A 12187-nucleotide genomic window follows, 5' to 3' on the forward strand; every position below is an offset into this window, starting at 1 on the left:
GAAGTGAAATTGGAGAAATGACCTTTTAAGAAATCTCCCTGTCCTTGGGCACACTTGGTTGGATTTAAATAACTTCTAATGAGTTTTTGGTGAATTCTGAGCTGTTTAAGAATATGACATCTTCTTAACCACACTCAAAATCAAATCATTGTATCTTGAGGAAATGCAATTCTTTAATTCTTTGTTCTGATAAATATGCCAGAACACTTATTTCTGTGTGTGTGTCATGCCTTTTTCAGTACTGAAATGGGTATCACTTCAGAAAATGGACTTCAAATAATATGTGTCTGGTATTTCCAAAAATATTAATAAACACCAGAGACTTTGGGTTGTTGATATTAAGTTCTGTTTTTGGCAGTTGACTGTTGGGATGGCCCGGATGGAGAGCCAGTAGTACACCATGGCTACACTCTCACTTCAAAAATTCTCTTCAGAGATGTTGTGGAGACCATTAACAAGCACGCCTTTGTGAAGAACGAGTAAGTACAGCACCAGCTCCAAGCTAAGCAGTAGCCTCCTGCGTGGAGTGTTGCCTGATGTAACGTAGCTACAAAACCATATCCCCTTCCTCGGACTCTATATGGCCCTCTCTCCTAGCCTAGTTTTCTCCTTCCTTCTCAGCAAAACATTGTGAAGAAATAATATGGGGTCCACATGTGTACTTTCTCATGCTGCATTCATTCCTTATCCCATTCTTTCTCAACATGCCTCCTTAAAGATGTTCTTGCAAACAGTGACCTCTAAATTCTAAATCCAGGGTGTAGAGTGTCCATACAGTCTGGAAATGTAGGTTACTATGTACATAATTAATGGTTTTTGATCATGATGCATGTCTTATCTATACACTGAGGTGTCTGGAGTCTTTATGTCACTTAATCCTCTCCTTGTCGTTTGATAATATTGAATATTTCCTTCCCAAATACTTGCCTTTTTTGGCTTTATTATGTAATTATCTCCTTCATTGCTCTCATTGCTTCTCAATCTCTCTCTTTTTTTTTTGTCCTGTGGTCTTCTTCTATTAATCTATTTCCTCACTCCTTTAATGGTTACTGTTTTCTAAGGTGTTGTCCTACATCTACTTTCTAGATATTTATCAAATTCTATGTCCAGAACTTTCCCCCCAAGTTCTAGACCCATGTAGAAAAATCCTCAGTGAGGCCAGGCATGGTGGCTCCTGCAGCAGTTTGGGAGACTGTGGCAGGTGAATCATGTGAAGCCAGGAGTTTGAGACCCGCCTGCCCAACATGGCAAAACTCTGTCTCTACTTAAAAAATACAAATATTAACTGGATGTGATTACACATCTGTAATCCCAGGTACATGGAAGGCCAAGGCACGAGATTTTCTTGAACCCACGAGGCAGAGGTTGCAGTGAGCTGAGATTGCACCGCTGCACTCCAGCCTGGGTGGCAGACAGACTCCATCTCAAACAAAGAAAAATCCTCTGTGAATATTCATCTGAGTATCCCATATGTATGGGGAGCCACAACAGTGAATAGAAGATAAGACTCCTGCCATTATGGGGCTTACTCCCCAAGGGGAACTCAGCATCTCATTCTGCCAAACCTCTTCTTGCTTCTCACTCCATTGCTCCCTTTCCTCTTATTAATAGTTAGGGGCACACCGACTTCAGCCAAAAACTGTGACTCATTCTAGACTCAGCCAATTCTTGGCAATTCTACTTTCCAAGTTAGCTTTTGACTCCATTCCTCCTCTTCATTTTCATTTCCCCTTTGGTTCATCCTTTACACTGGTGCTGTTGTTTTCTTTCTGAAATTGAGCATGGTGATTCAATTCTTGTCTTAAAGCTCCTCAGAAGCTCTCTTGGTACACAGGCATGTCTTCACGTCCCTTAAGGTCTGGCATCGCCCTTGTCTTCTACTGTCTTCTTCCACCATTATTCCACAGAGATTGAGGTTTCATCTTCCCCATTCAGCCCAGGTCTTTCCCCACTTCCCACTCTCACATATGTTGTTCTCTATCTGATTAATTCTTGCTTACCCTGCAAGGCCATTTAAGTATTGTCCCTCTGACAACTTACTAATACCAATAGCTACTTAAATCTTCTTTTACTCCATATTTTCTCTATATTTAGCACCCTGCACATATATCTATCATGTCATATAGCACCCTCTTGTAACTGGTTACTTGACTTCTTTTACATCTGTAAGACTGTGAACTCACTGAGAATATGGTCTTATTATTTTATATTCATTTTTGTTGCCTAGAAGGTACCTTCAGTACACCAGCTATTCAAGAAAGGATTTTTGAATTAAAAGAAACAAATTAAAATTACAATTGTGTAAAATTAATTTCTTAGAAGTTAGTAGTTTTAAAATTTCCAATATTTGGTCTTGTCATTAATTAAACATGAGGTTAAAATGCTTTTCTAATAAGACACACTTGCTGTATAGCAGATTTAGTTGATGATGTCTCCCATGTGGAGTACTTGCATTCTACTTGAGTACTGCATTCTAAAGGGGCTTCAAAATCCTGATTTCTGCTAGTCCTAGCCAAGCTGGTGAAGTAATTTTGCCTTTATTTCCCAATGAATGAAGTATGCTGTTGAGAAGGCCTGCCACCTATTTATCTTGGAGGATCCGCTGGTGGTTCAACAATTTACTTCAAGTTTGGGAACCCTCAGAAGAAAAGCACTTCAAGTGAAAAGTTAATAATCTTGTTTAGTACATTTTAAAAGTTTAGCCTTTTTCTCTCCTTTCTTAACTTTGGTTGCATCTTTATATCAGGGATTCTCAATCTTGGCACTATTGACATTGTGCACTGGATAATTTTTGGCAGGCAGGAGGGTGGAGAGCTGTTCCGTGCAATGTAGGGTGGAAAGCAGCATCCTCAGCTTCTACTCACTAAGTGCCAGTAGCACTCCTGACCTGGGACCACCAAAAATGTCTTTAGATATTGATAAGTGTCTCCTGTGGTGGGGTAATAATCACTTCATTCCTTGTTGAGAAGCACAGCTTTACAGTAAACATCATCAAACACTAATTAGGGGTTTTTTTGTTTGGTTTTTTTTTGAGACAGTCTTGCTCTGTTGCCTATGCTGGAGTGTAGTGGCACAAGCTCAGCTCACTGCAACCTCTGCCTCCCAGTTTCAAGCGATTCTTGTGCCTCAGCCTCCTGAGTAGCTGGGATTACAGGCATGTGCCACCATGCTTAACCAGTTGTATTTTTAGTAGAGACAGGGTTTTACTATATTGCCCAGGCTGGTCTCAAACTCTGGCCTCAAGTGATCTGCCTGCCTTGGCCTCCTAACGTGCTTGGATTACAGGCATGAGCCACCGCTCCCTGCCTCTAATAGGCTTTTTGGAAATGAATTGACAATGCGAAAATTTCTTGTTAAAACTACCTGATGTCACTGCAGGACAACTCAGCGTTGTCAGTTTGTTGTTACTGTTGCTTTTCCCTCTTTTAGCTCTCCAGGGCAAAACCTGTGCGAAGAAATGAATAGCAAACAGGTTGTAGTTGAGTAAGGAAACCAACCTCAGCCACAAAGGCTCATCTGTAATATGACCCACAGCATCAGGTTCTACTAATGAGGAGAGAATGTAGGTCTGGAGGTCATAGCCAGTGTTGTAAAATTTGTGCTTGTCATGAAAGCCTGGAAAAAGTTTTTCTGCACATTAATATATTAGGTGATTTAAATATTGGTATATGCTGAAAAAATATATTGTCTAGTATATTTGAAGATGTGAAAATTAGAAAAAAATTAATAAACCTGAATTTGAAATAATTTCTTATTCTGTGGAAAAAATAAGGTTGAGAACGGAGTAAAATCGTGTAATCAACCCTGATCTCCTTTCTACCTTAGCCACCAGTTCCTTTAGGTAATTACTTATATAGGTCTCACATTTTCTGTGCAGAAACCTGAGTGCTGGTCTAGAATGAATGCTTGGCTAGTTTTTATTTTTTGACAGAGACTATTATATAATTCTATAAATGTGATTTTGAAATGTGTGACGTAGAATGCTATAAAACACAGAATTCTATTATGTTATTTTACCTTCAATTGTAATTTTCAAGGTGGAGTTAATTATGTATTTTAGAGTCAATAACTGCATTTAATAATCTTCAGTGGTCTCTTAGATGTTGTTAGACTTTTGATTAAATAGGGCAAAATTACATTATATGAGGTTTGCTTTCTTTAGACTTCTCATATCTTTTAAAATTTTCTGTTCTTTTAAAAGATACATAATTTATCTACCGTTTTTTTCTGATGCAAAATGTTAGAAAAGTCATCCCATGTGGATTGGTATTTTGTTCAGCCATTATGCTTAGCAAAGTATATTTGCTGAGAGGAATTTTTTAAATGCATTTCTAATCTTTCTCATTTTAGAAGCACTTTAATCATCAGCAGTATCACACATACTGTCGCTAGGATTGTAAGAACAGAATGAATACTGAATCATTTCCAAAAATCCCTGTGAGTTGCCTGTACCCGATGCCTCTGGAATGTGTTGCTGTTTTCTCAGGTTTCCAGTTATATTGTCTATTGAGAATCACTGCAGTATCCAGCAGCAAAGGAAGATTGCTCAGTACCTGAAAGGAATATTCCGAGACAAACTGGACCTGTCATCTGTTGATACAGGGGAGTGCAAGCAGCTTCCAAGCCCTCAAAGTTTGAAAGGCAAAATCCTAGTGAAGGTAATTACCTGAAGTAATGCAAAAAAAACATTCATTATCAGCTAAGCCTGCCCTCCCTTAAAGAATAAAAACTGGTTTCAAAAGAGAATAATAATTAGAATCATTACATGAAGGATTGATTGTCTTGATCTATGTATGTACCTTATTTCAATTTATTTATAGTCGTGTCTTCAGAAGAAGCTTATTGTTAACTGAGCACATATTTTGAGATTATTCTTATGAAGTGAAAACATCAATACTATAAGCCAAATGTTTGATATTTTAGTCTGTAATAGTTCACATTAGAGAGAAATGCATGTATAGGAGTGTGAGGTTCAGGAAAGGAGAGGCTCCTTGTATCCCTATCTGAAAGCATTTCTTTCAGATTTTTTCTCCCATTTCAAGCTCCAATAACTGTTTGTCAAAAAAATAAAAATAAAAAAAGCTTCATGGTTGATCAGTCTTGGTTATGCAAGTGAGAAGAGCTCACTTCAAAGAGGAACATAGGCACAGACATAATGCCCCACAGGACTCATGTACATGTGAAAGAGCAGTAGGTGAACAGAATGACATTTCATAAACAGATTTTCTGAAGGAGGAAACTTACTACAAGAAATGTTATTAATGCAAAGAATAGCCAGAAAGACAGTTCTTAGAGTTTTCAGATCACTGACTTTGTGGTTTTACTTATTTCCAGTAAATTTTGTGTGTTTGTACGAAACCCACCTTGGGTGGCCACATTATTTTGTGATTAAAAATGTAAAGAAAAGCAATAGGGTATTAAAATTCAAACTGGATCATATTTTACTTAAAAGGGTTGTGTATAAAAAAATAACTATTATGTAGGGGGGTAGGAAAGTCAAGGAGACAAGGTAATTTCATGGCAGAATTTCAACTGGGGTTTTAAGGGAGGGCAGCACATGGAAAAGATGGAAAATATTCATTCTTAGTATTAGTCAAAACCTGTTTTTTACCAATTAAATGAAATTACAGATTCTGAATACATCAAAAAGGTGTTGCTAGGCATTTGTATGCATAAAGGCATTTTGAATAAAAGCTCCATATATACAAGAGATAACATGAAGGCCAATTTGCCCAAGTCTTGCTAAAGCAAACTTTTAGAGTAAAAATTGTGGGTTAGAAGATGAAATGTCATCTTTATAGCCTTGTAAATGTTTCTACTTCTTAAATGTTCTTTAGTCAGCAGTCAGGAGGTTAAATGCAGAATAAATCCATTTGATTGAAATCTTTCTCTTTTGGACAGTGGAAATTACAGTGGATATTTAATGTGAACTGATTGAGTCTCCTCTGCATAACTGGACTTTGAGTTATTTGACATAGAATATCCCAGGGCTTATGGCATTGGGATGAATCAGAGGCAGAGAGTCACTCATGGGAAGGGGTAGCAGCAATGTCAACTGCAAATATTTCAAGGTCATCTGAGATCCATTCACTAATAGTAATGTTGTTTAGACTTTAAGGAGCTTCCCTGTGTCTGTGGACCAGCACCAACCCCATTTAAACCAAAAAGCAAGGCAACTGATTTCCTCTGTTCCTTTAATATCACAGCCATCTCTGATTGAAAAGGGGGCATTTCTATGGCTACTTACCACTTTGGAGATTGACAAGTTTATTATTACATCTGTTAAGCACATACTTTCCAATCATGCAGGCATACACATTTATATATATATGTAAATTTTCAGATAAAATACAAGAAAACTTCATTTTATTGCCTTTCACTTAATTGCATTTCGCGGACACTGCAGTTTTTGTTTTTTTGTTGTTGACAAATTGAAGGTTTGTGGCAACTCTGTGTCAAGCAAGTCTTTCGGCACCATTTTCCCCAAAGCTTGGGTTCACTTTGTGTCTCTGTGTCACATTTTGGTAATTCTTTCTCTATTTAAAACTTTTTCATTATTATTGTATCTGTTATGGTGATCTGTGATCAGTGATCTTTGATGTTACTATAGTAATTGTTTTGGCAAGCCACAATCCCTGCCCATATAAGATAGCAAACTTAATTGATAAGTATTGTGTGTGTACTGACTGCTCCATGGACCACCTGATTCCCCATCTCTCTCCCACTCCTCAGTCCTCCCTGTTTCCTGAGACATAACAGTACTGCAGTTAGGCCAATCGAGAACTCTACAATGGTCTCCAAGCATTCAAGTAAAAGGAAACTCACATGTCTCTTACTTTTTAAAAAATTTTATGTATTTATCTATTTATTTATTATTTCAATAGGTTTTATGGGAGCAGGTAGTGTTTGGTTACATGGATAAATTTTTTAGTGGTGATTTCTGAGATTTTGGTGAACTCATCAACTGAGCAGTATACATTGTACCCAATGTGCAGTCTTTTATCCCTCACCCTCTCTCACTTTTCCACCCCGAGTCCCCAAAGTCCATTATATTATTCTTGTGCCTTTGTGTCTTCATAGTTTAGCTCCCACTTATAAGCAAGAACATGTGATTGTTTTTGTTTTCCATTCTGGAGTTATTTCACTTAGAACAGTGATCTCTAACTCCATCTAGGTTGCTGCACATGCCATTATTTCATTCTTTTAATGGCTGAGTAGTATCCCATGGTGTATATATGAATACCACATTTTCTTTATCCACTTGTTGATTGATGGGCATTTGGGCTGGTTCCATATTTTTGCAATTGTGAAGTGTGCTGCTATGAACATGTGTGTACAACTGTCTTTTTCATATAATGACTTCTTTGCCTCTTGGTAGATCCCAGGAGTTATCTACCAAGAGGAAATTATTTACTCTTAGTTCTTTAAGGAATCTCTACACTGTTTTTCATAATGGTTGTACTAGTTTCCATTCCCTCCAACAGTGTAAAAGTATCCTGTTTTCACCACATCTACGCCAACATCTATTATTTTTTTATTTTGTGATTATGGCCATTCTTGCAGGAATAAGGTGGTATCTCATTGTGGTTTCGATTTGCATTTCACTTGTTATTAGTGATGTTGAGCATTATGTTTCTTGGCCATTTGTATATCTGTTTTTGTGTGTGTGTGTGAATTGTCTATTCATGTCCTTAGCCCACTTTTTGATTGTATTATTTGTCTTTTTCTTGCTGATTTGTTTGAGTTCCTTGTATATTCTAGATATTACTCCTTTGTCGGATACATAGTGTGTGAAGAGTCTCTCCTACTCAGTGAGTTGTCTGTTTATTCTACTGATTATTTCTTTTGCTGTGCAGAAGCTATTTAGTTTAATTAAGTCCCATCTATTTATCTGTTTTTGTTTCATTTGCTCTTGGGTTCTTGGTCGTGAAGTCTTTACCTAAGCCAATGTCTAAAGGGTTTTTCTGATGTTAAGTTTTAGAATTTATATGGATTCAGGTCTTAGATTTAAGTCTTACAGGTTTTTCTTTATAGATTACCTAATGCTTTTGTCTCACAGCTCTTATGATTCTTTCCTTCATCTTGACTTTAGATAACCTGATGACTATGAGTCTAGGTGATGATCTTTTTGTGATGAATTTTCTAGGTGTTCTTTGAGCTTCTTATATTTGGTTGTCTAGATCTCTAGCAAGGTTAGGGAAGTTTTCCTTGATTATTCCCTCAAATAGGTTCTCCAAACTATGAGATTTATTTTCTTCCTTGGGAACACCAATTATTCTTAGGTTTGTTCACTTAACATAATCCCAAACATCTTCAAGCCTATGTTCATTTTTTTTTTTTTAATTCTTTTTTCTTTGTCTTTGTCAGAATGGGTTAATTCAAAAGCCTTGTCTTCAAGCTTTGAGTTCTTTCTTCTACTTATTTGATTCTATTGTTGAAAGTTTCCAGTGTATTTTACATTTCTCTAAAAGTATCTTTTATTTTTAGAAATTGTGATTGTTTTGTATTGATGTCGTTTGTTTCTCTGGATACTTTTTTCATCCATAGTCTGTATTACTTTTGAATTTCTTTAAATTGGTTTTCACCTTTCTCTGGTGCATCCTTAAGTAGCTTAATTGTCATCCTTCTGAATTCTTTTTCTGGCAAGTCAGAGATTTCTTTGGTTTGGATCCATTCTTGGTGAGCCATTGTGATCTTTTGAGGGTGTTAAAGAATTTTGCTTTTTTATATTGCCAGAATTGTTTTTCTGGTTCCTTTTCATTTGGATAGACTATGTCAGAGGGAAGATATGGATCCAAAGGCTGGTATTCAGATTCTTTGTCCCATGAGGGTGGTCTTCTAATGTGGTGCTCTCTCCTTTCCCCTAGGCATGAAGCTTCCTGAGAGCCTGACTGCAGTGATTATAGTTGCTCTTCTGGGTCTAGCCACCTAGCGGGGCTAGCAGGCTGAAGCCTGATACTCAGGAATGTCTGCAAAGAGTCCTGTTATGTGATCTTTCTTCAGGTCTTTCAGCCATGGATACCAGCACCTTCTCTGGTGGAGGTAGCAGGGAAGTGAAGTAGACTCTGTAAGGATCCTTGGTTATAGTTTTGTTTAGCATGCTGGTTTTCTCAAATGCTGGTTGTACTAGTGGTTGGTTGTCCTCCAGCCAGGAGGTGGCACTTTTAAGAGAGCATCAGCTGATACAAGCTTGCCCTAAGGTTGCCTGAATACATATTTGGGTTTCTCAGGCAATGGGCAGAGCCATAGAGCTCCCAAGGGATTATGTCTTTTGTCTTCAGCTACCACGAGGGGTAGAGAAAGACCATGAGTTCGGTGCAAGATTAGGTATGTCTAAGCTCAGACTCTCCTTGAGTGAGGCTTGCTGTGGCTGCTGTGGAGGATGGGAGTGTGATACTCACTCAGTTCAAAGGAGTTATGTTCCCAGGGGTATTATGGCTGCCTCTGCTGCATCATACAGGTTACCAGGGAAGTGGGGAAAGCTGGCAGTAACAGGTCTCATCTAGTTCCCACTCAGCCAGCAAGGCCAGTCTCATTCCCACCACCAGCACCGAGTTTATATCCAGGCAGCTCATGAGCAGGGCTGAGATCTTGCCCCAGGCTATAGGCCTCCCCACTGAGAGAGCAAGCAGATCTTTTAGGCTCCACACCTCCCCACCTGCCATGGCCTCTGTGCTCACATCTGCACTTCCTGTTTTCTCCCATCCCTGCCCCCAAATTCTGCCTATAAGTGTTCATGCTTGGTTGTAATTATTACAGAGTTCATCTTGAAGTTTCTTCTCCCTGTGGTCCTTCCCCAATTCCACTGGTAGCCCTCCCCAAAGACCCCTGTGAGACAAAGTCAGAAATGATTTCCCTGGGTATAGGGAGTACCCATAGGGCTCTTCCTGCTGCTTCTACTTTCATATTTTGCTCAGCTCTCTAAATTCATTTCGGCTCTCTCTAGGGTCAAATCCTTCTCTCATTTTATTAGTCTGTTTCCAAACTGCTATAAAGAAATACCTGACACAGAGTAATTATAAAGGAAAGAGGTTTAATTAACTCACAGTTCCACAGGAACTGTGGCTTAACAGGAAACATGGCTAGGAGGCCTCATAAAACTTACAATCGTGGCAGAAGGCAAAGAGGAAGCAGGCACCTTCTTCACAAAGTGACAGGAGAGAGACAAGTGAACAGTGAAGGGAGAAGAGCCTCTTATAAAGTGATTAGATCTCATGAGAACTCACTATCATGAGAACAGCATGGGGAAACTGCCCCATGATCCAATTACCTCCCACCAGGTCTCTCCCCAGACTTGTAGGTATTCTGAGGATTAGGATTCAAGATGATATTTGGGTGGGAACACAGCCAAACCATATCATTCTGCTCCTGGCTTCTCCCAAAACTCATGTCCTCACATTTCAGAACACAATCATGCCTTTCCACCAGTCCCCCAAAGCCTTACCTCATTCCAGCATTAACCCAAAGTCCAAGTCCGAAGTCTCATCTGAGACAAGGCAAGTCCCTTCAGTCTAGGAGCCTGCAAAATCAAAAGCAAGTTAGTTACTTCCAATATACAATGGGGGTACAGGCATTGGATAAATGCTCCCACTCCAAAAGGGAGAAATCGGCCAAAATAAAGGAGCTACAGACTCCATGCAAGTCTAAAATCCAACAGGGAAGTCATTAAATCTTAAAGCTCCAATATAATCTCCTTTGATTCTGTGTCTCAGATCCAGGTCATGCTGATGCAAGAGGTGGACTCCTATGGTCTTGGGTGGCTCCTCCCCTTTGGCTTTGCAGGGTATAATCCCCCTCCCAGCTGCTTTCACAGGATGGCATTGAATGTCTGCAGCCTTTCCAGGCACACAGTGCAAGCTGTCAGTGGCTCTACAATTCTGTGGTCTGGAGGACAGTGGCCCTCTTTTCACAGCTTTACTACATAGTGGTCCAGTGGGGATTTTGTGTGGGGGTTCCAACTCTACATTTCTCTTCCACACTACCCCAGCAGAGATTCTCCCTGGGGGCTCCACCCCTGCAGCAAACTTCTGCTTGGGCATCCAGGTATCTCCGTACATCCTCTGAAATCTAGGCACAGGTTCCCAAACCTCAGTTCTTGACTTTTGTGCGCCTGTAGGACCAATACCATGTGGAAGCTCCAAGGCTTTGGGCTTGCACTCTGTAAAGCAATGGCCTGAGCAGCACTTTGGCCCCTTTAGCCATGGCTAGGATGCAGGGTGCCAAGTCCCAAGACTGCACAGAGCAGTAGCAGGGCCCTTGGCCTGGCCTACTAAACCATTTTTTCCACCTAGGCCTCTGGGTCTGTGATGGGAGGGGCTGCCATGGAGGTCACTGACATGTCCTGGAGACATTTTTCCCCATTGTCTTGGCAACTAACATTCAGCTCCTTTTTATTTATGCAAATTTCTGCAGTCAGCTTGAATTTTTCCCCAGAAAATGGGTTTTTGTTTTTTCTTTTCTTTTTTTTTTTGAGATGGAGTTTTGATCTTGCTGCCCAGGCTGGAGTGCAATGGTGTGATCTCAGTTCACTGCGACTCCTGCCTCAGCATCCCAAATAGCTGGGATTACAGGCATGTGCCAACATGCCCAGCTAATTTTGTACTTTTAGTAGAGACAAGGTTTCACCATGTTGGTCAGGCTGGTCTCTAACTACTAACCTCAGGTGATCCACTTGCGTCAGCCTCCCTGTAATGGAACAGAAGGAGTTAATTAAGTTTACAAGTCATGGACAGACTTTATGTTGTCTTCATTTCCTTATCATTGGGAGTATTCCGAGCTCAGAATTTTCCCAATGCAAAAAAAGGCTCTGAAGAGCCGGACCTGGGAACCTGGCCAGTTCCCTGATCCAATTTTTGGTAAACACCTCAAGGATGTTAGTTACATGATGAAGATGTGGACAGTGTCCTGACTTGACCCTTCTTTGTTTTAAAAAGTATAAAAGATTGTTTAGGAGAAGCCGAACTGAGCTTCGATGGTGATTTGGTTTGGACTTGCGAAAACCCGTGCTGCTTTACTGCCGGTGTTGAAGTTTGTGAGCGTCTCTAGGTATCCTTGTAAATAAACTCTCTTTCTTTTCTCTATATATCTTGGCTGGTGTTTTTCTTCCCACAAATCTGCCTGAAAAGATTAGAAAATCCAAGCTTGGTACTGAGCAGTGCTCACACACTCCCAAAGTGATGGGATAATA

At 39.7% G+C, this 12187-nt stretch overlaps 1 protein-coding gene across 15 annotated transcripts in view; it reads left to right on the forward strand.

Moving 5' to 3' along the window:
- PLCH1 (phospholipase C eta 1) overlaps positions 1-12187 on the forward strand; it is a 243397-nt gene that overhangs the window by 182329 nt on the left and 48881 nt on the right. For all 15 annotated transcript variants that reach the window (XM_035278548.3, XM_035278549.3, XM_008983622.5 and 12 more), the window contains 2 exons: positions 359-479; positions 4487-4658. In XM_035278548.3, the coding sequence (XP_035134439.1) occupies positions 359-479; positions 4487-4658 (293 nt within the window). The remainder of the gene's footprint in view (positions 1-358; positions 480-4486; positions 4659-12187) is intronic.

The sequence above is a fragment of the Callithrix jacchus genome, chromosome 17, assembly GCF_049354715.1.
Source record: "Callithrix jacchus isolate 240 chromosome 17, calJac240_pri, whole genome shotgun sequence".
Classification (NCBI taxonomy): Eukaryota; Metazoa; Chordata; class Mammalia; order Primates; family Cebidae; genus Callithrix; species Callithrix jacchus.